We start from the raw sequence: 18876 nt of genomic DNA on the forward strand, positions 1-18876 counted from the left end.
AATATGATTGGTCAGATTTCCCAAACAGGCTGCGCTACCTTTGTCATTCATTGGTCTAGAGATTTTTATGAGCACGTCAATCACCAGAATTTCCTCGTGCAAGCTTAAAACCAGCCCACGATGAAATCTGATTGGTCAGTTTAGTCATAAGTTGACCTCCCAGAGTAGGAGCTGTGTGTTCTCTGTCAACTCAGCCGGACGGAGGTAGCGTTTCTTTTGGAGGTGCGTTTGTTAAAGTGAATTATGTTTTATTTTTTATAGCATGGGGATACTCTTCCAGAACCTTTCTGTCCCCGTATAGTAAAGGGCGGCTAAAGTCTAGGATGTGAGCAGAGGTCCTGTCTTAAAAAAAGACTATAGAGTTAGCTACTGCGTAATGTTTGACAGGTGACTTAAATCTTAGTTAATATTGAAAAGGAATGAATGCACTCAAATGCAGCTATGGTGATGTCTCAGTCTGAAACATTGCTATGTACTATATGTGTATATCATGTCAATTGAGTAGCTAGTGACCTGTGCTGAATATTTGACGAGTAAGTTAACACAAGTTGGTCAATTTATTAAAAAAGACCTGCCCCCTGAACGCCACCATTTTTAGTAAATTCATATAACCTTTAAAGTCTGCTGCCTTGACCACTGCAATGTTTGTTGAGACCACTGTGGCAATGCTGGTAGTGCCATCTTACAGCAGTGAAATGTACTTCTACTTTTTGTTATTAGTTTTTTAGAAGTCGACTGATAGTGGGTATTTTTGTTGTTGTTGTTTGTTTGTTTGTTTTATTTTGTTTTTTTTGCAGCTATTAAAATACTATTAGCCAGGCTGATGTAAACAAAAACAAAAACAAAAACTGGATAACTACATCTACATCAAAGTAATTAATAAAGAAATATGGAAATGAACACAAATCAGTCATTAAAAATCTTGGTGGGAGCCATATTTAGTTTTTGAACTATTAAACTGAACAGTTTTCTCTCCATGCAAACACATGCAGATGGGACTTATGTACTAATTGCATTTTAATTATTTCTTTTAAATTTTAAGTTGTTGAGCGCCAGCTTCATAATTAACTGAGTGCCTCATGATTAAAATGATCTGTAGTAATCAAAGAGGCTGACCTTTGACCTGAAGGTCGAATGTGTAAGATATACAGGGATTTATTGGTAGAAATGTAAGACAGTTTATGTAATATTCATAAGCACGTTTTCATAGCTAACCACTTGAAAATAAGAATTATTGTGTTGTTGTTTCCTTAGAATGAGCTTTTTATATCTACAGAGATATAAATATGCAAGCTCACCGCTAGATGCCACTAAATAATCCACTGGTCCTTAAACATTTACTATACAGGGCATTGCTTTCACTGTGCTTGACCCTTCTCCAGAATTTGTGCTTAGTATACAAGAAAATAAGAATAGTTTGGAAATAGGAGCATTTGAATTAATAGTCTATAGAGAAAATAATAATGGAAGGTCTGCATAGTGAAATGAGAGCTTGCTCTTAAACTGAGGAACGTGGCCCGACCTGAGCAAGACAGAGAATCTATGCCAATATTAGGGCACTGACCTTTGGCTCGTAGGAGTATGCTTCAGTATTCCTTTACTGAATAATATAGGCTATAAAGATTAAGTATATATAACATATTTTCATATTTAGTTTGAATATCATTCAGTAAAATTAGATGCATCATAAAGCATGGAAATATTTATTTATTAATGGAACAACTGTCTCAGGTTTGAGGCAAATATGACAAACTGCATATACAATAGGTATGATTACAGAATGCAGTTTATATGAATGGATTTTAAGGTAGCTGTCAATACATATGTACATTGCTTGTGTGTGGTACATTATAAAATATTTTACAAAACCTGCACAAACCATGACAACTATACCATTATTATGAAACAATATATACAGTACCAGAAAGACTGATTGATTATATTTAAATTCATTCTAATGTAGGGCTGTATCCAAATTGCAGGAACTGAAATGTTATGATAAAAGTTAAATGTGTGACAAAGCGACATTATAATAAGTATAAGTAATGTAGTGCTGCAGAGATGTTCTAGCCTTAAAATCTTATCAAATCAAAATAAAAATTGTGATGCAAAAATTATTATTGCAACTAATGGTGAATTTGATTGAAATCACAATATGATATATTTTTTTTACCATAGAGTGCAGCCATAGACTAATGTTCTGCTACACGATAGCATAAAAGAAACAACTACTCCAAATAAAGGTGTGTCTTACTTGGAGGTGCACATGGGTGTACAGGGGTGAGTGTGAAACATAATGTGTGTCTTTCATTTCAAATGGAAACTGCAGTTGGAAAAACAGTTTTGTATGACAGAGCTTCTGACTTTTTTTTTTTTTTTCAAAATATGTCATATTTTAAATAGAATATATCATTCAGTTTTATTTTTCATGCACAATTCTATATCTTAAGAGTTCTTTCTTACCCAATGCCTTATTTGTTTTATTTTGAAAAGCCTGTAACGTATGTGGCCTGTTTTTTTCCCATCGGGGCGGAGATATAAACATAGTACGGGGAGGAGCAACTACAATCAGATAGATATGAGGCACCGAGAGAGGGGAAGTCCACAGTACGTACCTGAGAAATTTCAAACAGTTCGTTTCTAAACTAGAGTGCTGGGAACCTGTGAATCATGAGTTCTGAAACGACGGGACAGACTATAGTAGTGAAGACTGAGGAAGCACCAGCAGCTGGTCCAGCTGCAGGGAAAGGAGAGTGGAAGGTACGAACAAATAATTTGTACTTGACGATGCAGGCTATAGTGGGCCAGATATGACTCTTAACCTGTCCTGTGTGTCTTCTAGTGCCCCATGGGTGATCACCATATCCACCGAGATGATGTGAGAAAGGTGTGGAAAGAGTGCCAGGAGGAGAGCTTCTGGTACAGAGGTACACTGGACATTCAATAGACACATACATACACTTTGTGCTTATTTTATCATTGTAGCAAACAATGGATCTGTGAAATGACTTGTGGTGTGAGACCACACTATATGACTGACTAGGGTATATTTCAGATGATTGCACCAGTCTCATGGCACCCTATTCAACGCCCTATTCATTCAACGCTATTTGTTTACATTCCTCTCTGCTGACTTCAAACTGGGTTCTCTCAAAAAAAAAACTCCTTTGTAGTAAACTCAGAGACTTATTTCGACCACGCTCTTGTTTTAAGTTACTCTGGCGTTGAAGACTTGGTTTCAAGTCTATCTTGGGTGGAACTACTGTAGGGAGTGTCCTGAGGCTATCCAAATAAACATACAGTAACCTAACTGAATTGAATTCTGACTTTAAAAATGACCTGCTCCAACAGGTGTAGCAAAACTAACAAGAGATTTGAGGATATGTCTGTTATGCACACCCACACAGTTCTCAGGCTTACTATCAGACTAGAGTTATTGTAGCAAGGTGAGCCGCGTTGAAAAGCAAGGAGGACGAGAAATAATGTGGCATAAGCTGCTAGAATTTAGCGTGGCTAATTAGCTGCGATCAAGTTTCCACGATCTGAAAATGATCCCTGTTTTCTCTGTCAACACTTAATTGTGTTTAACCTCTATCCCTGTCCTTCCACACACTGGCAGCCATGCAGTTGCTACTTGACCAGGCGGTTACATAATCTTGCAATCATGAAATGGCAACAATCAGTACTTCCTGAATTAGGAGTCAGTCCAGTCTTTTCTCTCAAATAAGGCGTACAAATTGTCAAGTCTTACTACTTCATGGGACAAAGTTCAGTCATATTGAACTCATGCCAAGCCAGGCAGGATCAATCCATGACCAGGATTGAATGAGTCTGGATGGGAGTTGCAGTCTTTAATCAGTCAGAACCTTTGTATGTCAATTGTACGGATATTGTAATAATTTAAACTTGATTCTTATTCTTCTACAGTATAGATTTGATCAGCTCCAGAGCATTGTTTTATTTGACTTTGTTTTATTTCTTTATTTAGCTCTTCCCTTGTCTCTGGGAAGCATGGCTGTCACTGGTGGTCTTATCTACAATGGTAAAGCACTGACATTCAGACCCTTTTCTTCTATCACATCATATTTACACATGTAATGTTATCATTTTTGGAATCATCTTATTTGGTTTAAGTTCAAGTTTATTTCCATGCAGGCGTCTGGAAAGCATCAAAGCGATTTGGTCCCTTTCCAAAACTTGCAGGTGTGTACCATACACTAGTTTGGACTCCAGTTTCTAAGTAGCAACACCGTTTAACAATCCCTTTACAATCACTGGTTCCTCATTATGTTTTGCTTTTCTTCAGTTGCTGGGATCCTTGGTTATGCAGTGGGGAAAGCATCGTATGCTGGAACTTGTCGAAGCAAGTTTCAGGCACTTGGCTTTGGAGAAAAGGATGGGAGAGGATTTGGACCCTGGGCTGAGGGAGGTCGCTTTGGACCTGGTCGTGGACACAGGTGGGAAATACACTGAATTTCAAAGTTGTATATGCAGTATTGTTTGTAAATGCACCATTCATAATTGTGCCAGTGTGCCTTTAAGGATCTCACAGTTTTGATAGGGATCAAGGATCAAAGATCCTCACAAAATCCTGCTTCTTTTCATCCATTTTATCGTGGCAGAGGCTTATCCTCCAGGCATGTGATGCTGTGTTAAAGTAATAACAGTTACTAACGTGCACATATTCTGTTAAGAGCAGGGTGATAATCTGAAGAAGACAAGACTTTAGTATAACATTCTTTTTGTAGCTCCATTTTTTTTGTTGACATTTAACAGGATAAATGGCTTTTAATTAAAGCCAAAAGCCATTATTGCCTACTGCACGTCTAGTGACCAACAATATTACACCACAAACCATTCAAGCTGTATAATGTAGGCCTATTCAGTTGGCAGCCCAAGGGCTGCAAACATCAAATAACATCAATCTAGCCCTTGATCATTTATAAATAAAGCAAATCACTGTGATTTTGTTTTAAAAAAAACTGCTAAGTATGTGGGTGTATACATTGTTTATTGGACGATCATCATTTAATCAGTAGGCTAATGATTCCATTCATTGGTTATGTCTGTTGTTAAGCACAGAGACGTGTATTTTAATTTTTACCTCAGGCAGCTGAAGCAAAGAGGATTTAGGAAAGTCAAATTGAATGGAAAAAAGATGCTAAATAAATGCATTAATAAATACATTTATTAATATTAAAACAACAAGTCACTTACACATTTTAATTCCTAACTTTACAGGTCAGACATAATGTAAACCTGGACTTTACTTTTTTCATTGCCCCCTGTGAAAAAGTAATTGAATAGGCCTCGTGTAAACTGTCATCTTTGTTCTGCAACACTTCTCTTTAAATAGATTTAAAAAACATATCCTTACACCTCTGAATTTCACTGACTGGAAAGTTATGCCAACAGATGCCACCATGTGTGTGAAGAATGTAAGAAAAAGGCTCAAGCTGCACCTGCAGAGGAATTGAAAAGCTAAAGGTAAATGGATCATATTTTGACAGAGCTATTAGAAAGATACAGAGTAGCGCACAATGCAAACAACTGTGATGCTATGAAAAACACATTCTAGATAAAGTGGCTAGGTGGTAAAACAAACATGTAAAATAGCAAGTCCTAAATAAATATTTGCAATACATGGTCAAGTATTTGGCAGTGTAGAGCTTTGTATATAGACACACTCATGTTAAAATATCCTGACTGTTTTGTTTGTGTTCCATTTTGTTTTTCAGGCTCTTCTGAAAAATGAAGGACTAACTGCCAGCCTTGATGTATAAGTTGCAGCTTTTCTGTTTCTTGAATGTCAAAAATACATGCATATAATTTGTTCAAAGTGTATTAGTAAACTGTTCTGACAGTCGTTCAAGAGAAACCATGCATAGAATTGCCACTAGGTGGCACTACCATCCTTTCAGTCTTAGATAATCCTTACTGAAGTTCCAGTTTTATCTGAACAAGTGTCACTTAATTTGCAGGAGTACAAAGTTTCTTATGGGGAGTGCAACAAATGGATAAAGCACAAGTCATTTGGTTTGATTATCAGTTGTAATATACCTGTGGAAAATAACAAAACAAAAATAATATTGCCTAAAATATGAGACAAGTTAGTTTTAGTTTTCAGCATCATTTAGCAATGAGAAAGTCAGGCCATTATAAGGAATGTACAAATAGACATTCAGTAATATATGGAACATAATAAGGACAATGTGCAAATTTTAGGAAATGTAACTGACTGTGTTTGTTATAATCATCCCATTTGTTCTCACATTTGCTTGTTTTGACTAAAGAAAAAAACAGTGTATTTGACACAAGTCTCGTCTCTTTTGACATTGTTACATAGAATGAGTAGAGTGTTTTCCCTGTTTTACCAAAGATCACCATCTGTTTGGAGACGGGTATCTCCGAAGAAGGTCTCAGCAGAGTTTCATGTTTGAATGATGGAAACAAGCTTCTCTTTTTTTAGGTGTCTTATCATCCAACTTACAAAAATGAAGAAGCTTTTAATAGCCCTAAAAATTACACAACAGAGCATGGTTGAAGTACCATATAGATGATATGTCCAGGGCAAACTTCAAGATATTGTACATAGAGACTTAGAGTTGCTCCGCCATGTTTAATTTTCATTTTTTGATTAGTAAGCAAACTAGTCCCAGGTTGTAAAGTTCATAGCACAGAAGTAGATCAGAGATATATTTTTGCCCTTTGAGCTTTATAAGTAGTAAAAATATTTAAAAATCAATCTTTTGACACCAGAGCTGTGACTCAAGAAGTAGCTTTATGTGCTTAGCTTTTTTGTTTTAGTAAGAACTCAGGTAATTATTTTTTACCCCTAAATGGGCTGCAGCTATCTGACTTCTTCTTTTCTGAAAAATCTTGTAGAGACACCATTTCAGCAGACCAGCCTAAATATCAATCATATGACGTCTATGCCAAGATATATAACTTGTCTTGTAATCCTTTAGGACTCAAAGTAAGGTATTTGCTATTTGGCAGGAGCATTTTTCCTTTGTTTGGCCATTTGTTTTAGGACCATGGTCACTGTGTCATCAACATAAGGTAAGAGATGCTGCTTTGCATCCTTCCAGCTGCTGGGTTGTGTGAAGATTGAACAGAGGTCAGAGAATTGATCCTTAGGGAACTTTTTGTTCACTTAAATATATTACCAATATATTGTTCATAGGACTGGACAAAGGTAGAACTGTGACAGAAAATTCAACCCAGTATACCAGCCTGTCTAAGTAACATGATATGAATGACTGTGCTGAATGCAGCAGAAACAATCGATAACACTGCAACTGAGATTTGCCACGGTCTATGTTCAAATATATTTAATCTAAAAACGAGTATTCTCAGTGCTGAAGTCTGGTAAAAATCGAAGTCAAATTGAAAATTATTTGTTCCTAAAACCATCATTTTGGTTTGTGATAGGCCTGTAATTGTTAATTACAAAAGCAAGCTTAATAAGAGGCTTAATAACTGCACTGTCCAAACTCTTTGGGAAACACCCTGGTAGACTGGACCCTGTTGATTTGATGCCAGTACAGTTAATATAATATAAAATCTTATAAAAGCTTGGCAGCAGATTTAGATGTAAGTTCCTTGTTGGGTTTCAAAGAATGACATAAACTATTTTAATTATCTAATTTTAACAATTAGATAAAAATGAAGCAAGTGAGAGTTTATTAGCTTGCCCACAGTGGTGAATAAACAACATGTGAAATTCCCGTATTGTACACATGAATTTGATAACACTGTACTTGAACCCGCAATATTTAGCATTTATAAACAATGTTTTTAATACACTATAATGTAATTGTAATGTATATTATATATGTAATTATATATGACATAGAACTATAATTAACTATAACTGCATTATAGTGCATCATAAGCAATCAAATAATTTTTATTTACTACCTATAAATGGTAATTATTGAGTAAAAGTGTTTAAATTATAAATGTGTATTCTCTTTTTGACATTATAAATCCAAAAACTTAGATTTTCACTACTTTTTGAGAATTTTAACAATTTAATGATTAAAAGTGGTGCTGAAATAATTTTTTACTTCAACATAAGTCCTTCTTTTGGCCATGTGATGTGTCAAGGCACAAAAACTTGGTATGGCTTTGATTCATATACCTGTCACTGCAGTTCGACTCCTCCAAGTAGCCGCCTCCTCTTGCCGGTGTCGGTGTAACCCGGTTGGTATGTAAAGTGCACCCATGTAAACGTCATCGTTAGGACGTCATCCAATCAACAGGTCGTTTTCTTAGGATTGCCACGTATTTGGTGAAATAGAAAGCTGCATTTTATGTAGGCGTACACCACTTCAGCCAATCAGAATCGAGGAGGCGGGACAAACAGGCTACTGACTGCTCTGACAGTGGAGCCCTCTCAACACCGAAACAGACCGAGGAAAAAAAAAAAATCACACCACTACGCAAATCCTTCCAATGGAGGAGGGCCAGGACGTTGAAGCTTGTTCGGCAAATGAAAAGAACGTCTGCAAGCTAGCTACCTAGCTCAACTAAAGGGAGAGGAAACAAAAAGTTGTGAGTAATGTCAGCCTAACGAACATTAAAGTAATTGAGGACATGGCGGTTGCTATCTAATGTAGTTAACGTTGGCGTACGCCAAGTTCCGTGATTAACTTTGTCGTTGAGGTTAACGTTAGCTTTCCAACTGTGGTACCAAAATTGGCTGCGGTAGCATGCTAAAGAAGGAGTTTGGCTGCTCTGCTAGTGTGAGTTAATCGCCTAGCTACCTTGCAAGTTTAACCATAGGCACCGTACAGATTTGCTGTTGTCACTTGTTTTGTGGCTGCCAAACAGATAGGTTATTTGGGCTGTTATCATTGCTATGATTCAGTATGCTGAACGTTAACTTACAGTTGACAAGTAGCTGGTCAGCTAAGTTGCTGCTGCTAGCTAGCCTCCTGCTCAACATTAGCCTAGCAGTTTTCAGTTTTACAGTATCAACACCAGGCTAGTTGCTAACTAAAAGCTACCACAAACGTTACCTCACTATTTGTTAGCCAACTTTAACGTAGTTGGTTCTCTTTTTAGTCATAATTATGGCTTTGCAGGAAAAACTAGTCATGTCACACAACAAAATTGTTTGGTATGTTAACCTGCAGTTTCAAAATAACCACGCACACACAGTCAACTCAGTGAACATAGTGTATTTTAATGTACTAGACTAGATTTATCTGGGGCATAAAACAGTAAAATAAAGTTAAGTTATTTTGCTTATATCTAACAAAATACTTTGGTTTGTGTGAGGTCACACTTTAATGTGGATGCGTTTGAAGGGACTATAAGCCACAATATGTCCAAGCATGGTGGTTCCATGCATTGATACAACAGTGAGAGAACTGTCAGCTTTGCATCTAGCATTCCTCTGAGAACTTCATTCTCCTTGTTCAGCGTGCATCTGACACACAATGAAGCATTTGTTCATTTTCTGGAGAGACACAAGCAGTGGCACTTGGATACAGACAGAGAGGAATCTGGTCAGTCTGCTGTGTGGCTGAAGGTGGAGATGGCCAGACTACTTCAGAGGAAGGCACAGTGACAGAAGAAAAGTCATTTTGTGTTCACTCATGGGCCCACATGAGGGTGGACTATGGTCCAAGTAATGAGAACTTTGCTGTAGGGCTGGGAAATATGGCTTATGAATAATATAACTATTTTTAGGCAGAGCTGTAATATATGATATATGTCTTGATAAACATTTTCTCTAAAATAACATACCGTAAATTCTCTAATAGTGATAATCTTATAGAAAATTGTGCATTTTTCTGGATGAAACTATTCAGCAACATAGAAATTATGGACAAAGGGAAATGTCATACTATTGACCAAATATCTCATTTGATATTGTGACTATATTGTAGGGATTAGAGCTGTGTATTGGCAAGAATCTGACATTACAGTACGTATCACAATACAAGGGATAAGAGTCACTATATTGTAATATTCTAAGCAAGGAGATGTATAACATTTTTTTAAATCAAATTTTTAGGAAAAGTGTCACAGTATAAAGAACACACCACCGTATGGATAAATGTTAAGAGTTTAATAAAGTGTTAAAACCTTTGCTTTTTTTAATGCAATCAGAACAGAGAAGATAACAACATTGCTATTATCTAGCGGGTCAGGGTTTACACAACACAAAATGAGCCACTGCCACAAATATTTGCATGTATCATGATAGAGTGTTTTAGAGAAACAATACATGATTGAAAACATAATATTGTGATACTTAAGTGTACTGATATTTTCTTACACCTCTAGTAGGCTACAACAGTCTGGTGAGTTCAGAAATTTACATCATTTTACTGTAATGCAGCCTTACAAATCAGGAAAAGACAACACCTATGCCATATCAATTTGCAATGGTATCCAAAATCTAAGATGATATCTAGTCTCATCATTATATCGCTATACTGTACTTTGTTGTGCATTTTTGCATTAACGCTGTACGATTAATCTTTAAAAAAAAAAAAAAATCTCAACTGCTATGTCTATGTGATCTTATTTCTAAATGATGAAGATTCACTTGCGTCAATAGGAAATGCAAACCACTTCACAAAACTCCAGCTGCCAGGCCACACAAACCTCAGTAATGCAAATGTTATACAATGCATCGCCATTCAGTTTTTATATGTTCAGCATAATCACTTTGATTAAGTGTTCTAAAGTAAGAGAGGAAAAGACACTTGAGGTATTTTTTGTTACAGGAGACTTTAAAGTTTAATCCAGCACTTTGATACATGTTTATGTTGTGTATTTAAAGTCCTGTAGACAGCAAGCATCTCAGGCGAGTTTTTTTTTTTTTTTTTTTTTTTTAACTTGAGTGTTCAAGAGTGCAATAAATGATTCACATTTTAGCAAGAATAGTGCAGCCCTAATTTGTTTTTTACAGTTTAAGGATTAGTTGTATTACAAGAAGGTGAAACTAAACTAAAGTTTTGCTCCTCTTATTGTGTGTGACTTTTGCTGTGCCATGTATGCCATGTCAGATTGTTACTGCAGTGGCACTGCTGTGAAGTGGCACACACAGTTTAAGCGTTTTATACATAAGACTTTGCAGTGTTGTGCTATCCTGGGTCTACTATATCATCAGTCTTCACAACTGGCTGATCCCCCTTCAGCCCTGCCAGGATAAGCTTCTGATGGCAGTGCAGATGTGTAATTTATTCTCTTGTACATGCACAAACTAGAGGGAATCCCCCTAGATTGCAGATAGCTATCTATCTGTGATTATCTGAGGCCTAATTCCAATGAATTAGTGTGTTTGCTCTAATCTGGTAAGACATTAATGGCATTGAAGAGTATGGGGATGAAAACCCAAGCTCTGTAAAACGCCCCCACAGTGGCCCCTCACTAAGCTGCCCCTTGCAAGGATTAACTGTTAACTCAGCATTTCAGTGGTGACTACAAAAATATTATGTAATACAAAAATAATTCAATTCTTAATTTAGGGTTTTCATCTCACAATCCTATTAATCCAAAAAGTTGTGGTATGTTTAAAGTCTGTAGTAGTGAGTGATTGCTGCACAGTTTTTGGGTGTTCATATTACCAGCAGTTTATCCAACTTATTTTGTCCTTTAATTCCCCCCACCCCCAGATTTCTAACCTTTAACCTGGTTCCACTGATTGGTAAATTGTCATTTCAAGAATGATTGCACAAGTGTCCCTCTTTTAACAGGCTTGACCAAATGTCAAGGATGATTCAGTACCTGCCTCTATGCTCCTTGATCTATCTTTCATCGGAAATCCTAATTGACTCTCTATCTGAGCACTCCATGTCATAAAAAATTAGCCGTCTCTTATTTGGCCATATTACAGTAGATGGACTCTTATCTAAACCTAGTCTGACCAGTTGAATCCAGGTGTGTGTGTATGTTTGTTTGCATTTGCACATGGCTAAATTATTAACTTGACAACTGAACAAACAGTACTTTGCAGAATTGCACCTAAATTTGGCTGAACCAAATTAACCTTGCTGTTCAAGTAAATATTGTTCCCAACCAATAATTCCTCTGTATGCTGGCACCCATCTTATTGTCTCATTGCCCTGCACTGAGTTTTGAATCCAAGGCAAATTGTATCTCTAGAGCACTTACAATAGCATAGCATTGCTGTGCCCTTTCATTCTGTTTGTGGCAAATTCACACACTACAATGAAGGCTTCCTGTGAAGATAAAAATATTCATGAGTTGGTTGAAAATAGTTGAAAGTGGTGACTCTATCCCAAAATGCTTGATAAAACAAAAAATAAAATAAATTGGGTTGCATTGTAGTATGTAGTAGTCTACAGAGGTCAGGTTAACAAAATTTTTTGTTTTCATACTTATTTTTTGTGTTTGTTGGTAAAGAATGATAGTTGTGAAACTGTGTCAGAAGTTGATGATAATAATAATAATAATAATAATAATAATAATAATAATAATAATAATAATAATAATAATAATAATCATCATCATCATCATCATCATCATAATAAGCACTTGTATAGCACTTTTCAAAACGATCACAAAGTGCTCTACATAACACAGGACAAAACAATAAAATAATATAAAAATAAAGTGTCAGTTAGCAAAGCAAGTGTTACATTGGCAATTTCAAAAATAACTAAAAATGGGTAAAACCGGCATACAAGTAAATAGTGTATATAACAACCAAAATAAAATAAGGATAAAAGCATCTGAATCAAGAATTAGGAGCAACTCTCCATCTCTGCAAACAATCTCTCTCTCTAACTCACAGAAGTCTCCTTGTCTTTCTAGTGCAATGTACTTTAAAGTACAACATCACCTTCTCTGATTTACAAGGGTTAAGCATTCTTTTCATTGATTACACTGAAAGACTTTGTGTAATGTAGCACACAATAAGAACTGAGTCTAGCTAGAAATAACCTATAATTGAGCCCTGCTGAGGAAGATTATCCTTGGCTTTGGGAGCGAGGTTTTGGAGCATAATTGATGTTTGGGTCTGCCTTCGCCAAAGAAACCACCCTGTCTTTGCCCTCAAAATGGCCTCAGCTGAGTTGGTGGTGTTTTTGCCATGTTTTTAGATCCACTGGTGGGACATTAATGCTTCATATTATATGACTATACATGTCCACCAGAGCAAGATAAAGATAAGAGGAAAATGTGTTGAAACATGCAAAAATAGTGTTTGTTTATGCACTTCCCTTCTCACTCGGAAGAAGCCAGTAATGTTTCCGCTCAAGAGGTAGTGATTACGGCAGGGCAAGGCCTGTCATTTAGTGTTGGAGGGAGCTAGATATAGGCTATTCCCCCTTTGTCCAATTTACTGTAGCACACTGCCTGTTACTGAGAATGAGCAAAATGCGACAAGACATTCTTGAGTTTTTTTTTTCTTCTAAATTTTTAGATGCAACTGTGATTTATAAGATGAGTTTGAAGGACGCCAAACAGAACTGTTGCAGGCTGCTGGAAGTCGATATGTGGCAGAAATTGAAGGGAACACAGTGAAATGAGATGGGACAATCTTGCCTTTGTCAGGGATATCTCTTACTTCCTGGACAGGCTATCAGCCTCCTATTTGCAGCATCCTTACTGTGTGCTGGAAATTGCAGGGTGATATTAGATGAAGTCAAGTTAACCATTGATCAGATCAGTTCTGCTCTGCTGACCTTTATCCCTTCTCGCGCATTGCAGTTACTTTAAAATGTACAATGTTTAAACTCCCATGCAACGTTCTGTTAGAAGAATTTGCGAGGTATGTTGAGACATGAGATATGTTTTTGTGCTACCAGAGAAATGTGTGTGTTTGAGAGCATAAATATAGAGCAGGAGCTCTAGTCTGTGGCTGTGTTTGCTACAGCATTCAGGATGTGCACAGGGTTTGGCTTACCCTTTTTCTGTGGTCATACTTTTTCGTTTTTTGGAGTCGCTGAGTTGGAACAGGAAGTCAGATGTATTATTCACAGGTCTGTCAACGTGAGAAGCGAGTGATTGCGTCTGAGAATTTTTCTTGCTGTGTTTGTGGTGGGTGGGATGAAGGTACGTGCGATGGTTTGTTGCTGTGACATGACTTTTGGGCTGTCTAGGTTTTTGTTTTGTTTGGTTTTGTTTTGACTTTGTATCTTCACTGACCTGTTCTCACCATCTGTCCCCAGTGTTAGAGTGGAAGTTCTCACACCTCAACTTCTCTGTCTGGCTGCTGTGTGACTCAGTGGCTTGTTCTTCCTTCCTTTGTTTGACTATAGTTTGATAATGGTTAGAAGTTTTTAGTCTCTTGTACTTACTGTGTTTATTTATGCCAGTTGAATGTCACTGGATTATGTTTCCGTATTGTGTTTAAAAAAATGTTGTAAATACGCTACATTCTGCTCTGAGACAGACGGTAACAATGATTGTATGACTCTGTATGAGATTACCTGACTATAAAAGGAGCCCCTTTCAGCCACTATGATGATAAACTGGAAGGAAAGTACAATTTTGGAGCCACTGATCGCTTATGTAACTGCCTCTTGGATGTAGTGTGTAATCTTCAGATTATTACTCTGCTCAGGAGGAGGTTTTAATCCTGTCCCAGCAGAGAGCAAACCAGGCTGAAGCCAGCATTAGGTCGACCTATCACTTTGCTGTGACCAAGACTGGACTGTCCAACAGAAAACCGCCCTAACAGCCCTATTATTATTATTCAGGATGTTTTTTATGTCCTCATAGCAAACCATTACTGAACAACTTAAGTAAATGTAGAATTGTATTTTTGAAATGTTGTGGTGACTGAAATAAGGCACACAAAGACATTATTTCCTATGTCAACACGAAAGTTCCAAGACACAAGTATTGAATGATATGCTCTCATAGGTACTAAATATAGTACTGCTAATATTTTGTGATCTGTCAAAGGTTAATTGGATCTACCTTAAATTTCAGGTTAAATGAGGTTATTGTGTACTGAGTAGTTAGAAAAGGGTGTCTCTTTTCTTGTCAGTGTGCTGTTTTCTTGCTAAATACATGGGTCTTGTGCTGTCTGTTTCAGATTCTTGTGCACTGAACTTGTGGACCCTCCTTTCTCTCTCCAGTTGCAGCCCCTGCTCTATGGACTTAAGGTACGTCACACAGGCTAAGTGGGTAGTGTTCCACTGTGTGGTCTGGTTTAGGTTTTACAGAGTCTGTGAGCTAAGTACTGTGGGAATGAACAGGGTGTTGGATTAATCATGTTGTTTGTTTTGCTGAATTCTGTGGAAGAAAAAGTTGATTTTTCTGTCTTTTGTAACTGGCATTTAGTTTCTCCTGCTGGCTGGATAACTTCACTTGTATTCCATCAATAAATGTTGTCCATACCAAGTTGAAAAATGCCTTATTCTACTCTGTCTGCAGTTATACAGGATCTCCATATGGGCTAAAAGTTTGAAGTAATGTTCCCATCTACTGGTACTATTTGTGTGTAAATTGTGTATTTACTAGACATGCACATGGAGTGTTAACATCATGAGGCAAAGGCTGCTTGTTTGGCTCATACCCTTGTCACAGCAAAATAACAACTGTCTGTGTCATTATTACTGATTATTTTCAGCTTAAAAAAACAACAAATTAGTAAGAAAAGTAGTCACATAAAGAAAACAACTTTGTGTAGTTAAATTTCCTCACAATAAACAGTTTAACGCTTTTGTCAGAGGGAAGAAAGGGAGTGTGTTTATATCAGATTTAAAACCTCCACTGTTTATTATAAGAAAAATGTAATGAAAAAGCAGAATGCCTCACCTTTATTCACTAGTGGTTGATCAATATGTTTGTCAATGGCCAATGCTGATATTTAGAGAGTAGGGTGGCAGATAACCAATATTTAATAATATCAAAACAGAGAGAAGTCATGTATAATTTCTTTATTCCATGCACATTACAGTGTAATATATGTTTGTCTTAGCCAGTAACATATTGTTTTAGATGGAATTATTATTAATTAATAATACATTGGGTTATGCTGTAGATTTCAGAAGATGACTGGTATTTAAAAGGTCGCAGAGTACAGTATATCAGACTATGATGACTGAGAAAATTTAGGCAAATGTTTACAGTGGGCTGTGTGAGGGTTATAGTACAGGACTCAAAACTAACTTTTGCCACCTGTACCAAGCTTCAATCAATGTAGATTATCTCAGAGTGCCAGATAATTGCCCGATTACCTCTATCACTGTTTATATCACGTTATCACATTTACCAGCTGAGTTGGCAGTCCCCCTCACACATATGACCTACCATACTCTGTAGAAGTGGCAACCAGATTGAGCTGATTAATGACAACTGATGCTTCTGTCAAATTAGCACATGTAACAATGTACAAATGATACATAGAGGAAGCATATCATAGCCTATTTATATTATATTGTAAAACACAATATTTAAAAAATGATTAGTGGACAAGAAAATCAGCTTGAAAGGGCCAACAACAGTGTTATACACTGGTGCAGGGTGTGTGAAGAATATCATACTATATAGATAACGGATAAGGTTGGTGACCTAAGGTGAATTAGGCCCTTATTGCTGTATGGGTAAACTTCCAATACACATGGATGAGTAATGCACATTTGCTTATCTGTCGGCTCTCACAACAGTATTATCTAATAACATGCTGCGATTGTCAGTGTAATATGTTTAAGCCCACATGTAGAATATCTTGTTCCATGTAGCAATGTGCTAATTAAACTGTGAACTTGATTTATGTAACTGTCCTAGGCCTTATAATTTTACTATGAAATCATTAATCAAAAATGACCAATATGTTATTCTGCTAGGAATACAAGCCTTAGTTACAGATCTTGTGCTGGTAAACATCCTTTAAAAAAACAGACCAAAGTGTAAAAATGTCTGTGGTTGCATCATGTTACTTGAGCAAGGAACTGTAAAGGCTGTTAAGTTGAATTGCACTGGTGTGTTTCTCTAAATACTGTATTTGCATATTATTGCGGCCTCTGGGAGACAGGCGTCATCTCAGAATGGTAATTGGTCACTCAGGACAGAAAAGAGGATAATTTTGATGCAGGGTCTGGTCAGGTCACATTTTTGCATTCTTCAGCAGTAACAACCAAGTTCTCTGTGGGTTGTCTCACAACTGTCAGTCAAGACTGGGCAGAACCAGCTTGACGCCTTTGTCCGAGTGTCTGAATGTTGAACATTGAGTTTCTTGTTTCTAACATTGAGTTTCTTGTTTCTGTTTGCAGATGAAAGACAATGCATATTGCGTACAGACTTAACTTGTAGCAATGTGCTGTAATCAAACAGAGGCTGTGAGAAGCTTAAGATTTATTTAAGTAAGAACAGAGAGGAAAAATGTTTCCTCATACAGAACAGCTCTGGATCAATCTTGAGTGAGATTTTGTTCCTTGACATCCCATTTGCATGTAAACCTCTTTAACTAAAACTATGAGAAAGAAACTAATGATATATACTGTAGAGTTGTCGTCATACCTGAATTTTAAACTAAACTTAAAAAACAAAACCATATTTTATACCTCTTCTCTTACCATATAAAAAAATAAAAACCCTTAGGCACACAAAATAGGATAATGGTTTTGTCTTTTTTAAAATTTACAACCTGCACACAGTGCCGGTACAGAAAAAGTAATTGAGCACTGTCTGGGTTTTTCTACACGTCAAATTTCAGGCAGGACGATTAAGACTGAACTGAGATCTTGAATGAGCACTAAGATCATTTTTCTTTGATACTTTTGATACTGTCAAATCTTAGTATTTTATTGTTTTAAATATGTTTTTGATACTACCATACTTTTTTGGGGGGCTTTTTGCCTTAATTGGGATAGGACAGCTGAAGCTATGACAGGAAGGGGGGTAGAGAGCCTCAACATGTGGTGCACACGGTTTACCAATTGAGCTATAGGGGTGCCCCTGATACTATGATACTTTTGACAATCATAATTTACTTTATGTAAGCAAAGAAGCATAATATCTGTGAAACTGACAGGACACATTACTGTAGGAACTGTTAGTAGCTTTGTGCAAAAGTGTGGCACTATTTCCATGTTGAATATTGGACAGACGTATTCATGTCTTTATGATGCGATGCATACAAACATGAGCAAAAATGTATTTTTATGGCTTCATAACTTAAGGTCGCACTTGAAAGCCCTGTACAGCAAGACAGGATTGTAATTATCAGTAGTGTGTTTGCTGTTTGCACCATTAGAGGGCAGTGCAACATTATTTTGATATCCCAGTTACCTGACATGGACCTCGAACTGTTTACTGACATCAAGTGGTGAAGTAGCAGTTCAGATATACGTACATCCAGAGAGATCAGAATGTTGGGTTGTGCTGACAGTGTACTGACCAGCCCCCCCAGCTGACTGCGAAACGGACTTCTGGGCCCCAGCCCACTAGTTTTCCTGTTTTCTCCTGCTTGAAAGCAGAACAAGGCAGAGGCGGGTGGGACCCAGAATGGCATAGGAACGCTCTACATTGTTCCCAGAGCTTCCTCTTCCACATTCCTGGGTTGATTGGGATCTGGGCCTCCTGTGCAGGAGTATTGTTCTAGCTCAACTGCACGACAGACCTGGCCCCAGCAAAACCACAGCTGCCTCCACCGACCATTGTGGTGCTCAGGCCGGGTGATGGCTATCTTTGCCTCATCAGTCATCCCCTCTCTGTCTCTTTCTCTCTGACTCATTTAGTGATTCTTACCAGGATCTGCTGCCTCAGCCCCTCTGCATCTTTGCTTGGGCCTCAGTCTTGCACTATCCCAACCAATGTTCCTCCTTGCAACTTAAAGCAAAATTTCTCTTTTTCTCTGGTGCCTGATTTGACTTTTTGCCCAGATCAATTGGTCAATAACATGACAGGCCAAACACAAGTTCTCTGTTCGATTCG

At 37.2% G+C, this 18876-nt stretch overlaps 1 protein-coding gene across 2 annotated transcripts; it reads left to right on the top strand.

The window, feature by feature from the left end:
- Positions 1-146: 146 nt before the first annotated feature.
- Positions 147-6317, top strand: ociad2 (OCIA domain containing 2). Of its 2 annotated transcripts, XM_084722795.1 has the most exons (7): positions 2292-2760; positions 2843-2927; positions 3989-4042; positions 4156-4203; positions 4307-4457; positions 5416-5487; positions 5739-6317. In XM_084722795.1, exons 1-6 carry the CDS (start codon positions 2671-2673, stop codon positions 5483-5485), a joined length of 498 nt encoding a protein of 165 aa, XP_084578921.1. In that variant the 5' UTR covers positions 2292-2670; the 3' UTR covers positions 5486-5487; positions 5739-6317. The 2 variants fall into 2 exon arrangements, with proteins under 2 accessions (XP_084578919.1, XP_084578921.1); XM_084722793.1 differs by lacking the exons at positions 5416-5487; positions 5739-6317 and adding an exon at positions 147-222 and having other exon boundaries at positions 2650-2760; positions 4307-4493.
- The last annotated feature ends 12559 nt before the right edge of the window (positions 6318-18876 follow it).

Source organism: Lutjanus erythropterus, chromosome 7 (assembly GCF_056507025.1).
Source record: "Lutjanus erythropterus isolate fLutEry1 chromosome 7, fLutEry1.hap2, whole genome shotgun sequence".
Lineage (NCBI taxonomy): Eukaryota > Metazoa > Chordata > Actinopteri > Lutjaniformes > Lutjanidae > Lutjanus > Lutjanus erythropterus.

Excerpts from the sequence above, each read along its gene's own strand:
- ociad2 (XM_084722795.1), top strand. The coding sequence starts at position 2,671 with ATGAGTTCTGAAACGACGGGACAGACTATAGTAGTGAAGACTGAGGAA. Across the intron at positions 2,761-2,842 it reads CAGGGAAAGGAGAGTGGAAG|TGCCCCATGGGTGATCACCA; the intron begins GTACGAACAAAT and ends TGTGTCTTCTAG. Across the intron at positions 4,043-4,155 it reads TGGTGGTCTTATCTACAATG|GCGTCTGGAAAGCATCAAAG; the intron begins GTAAAGCACTGA and ends ATTTCCATGCAG.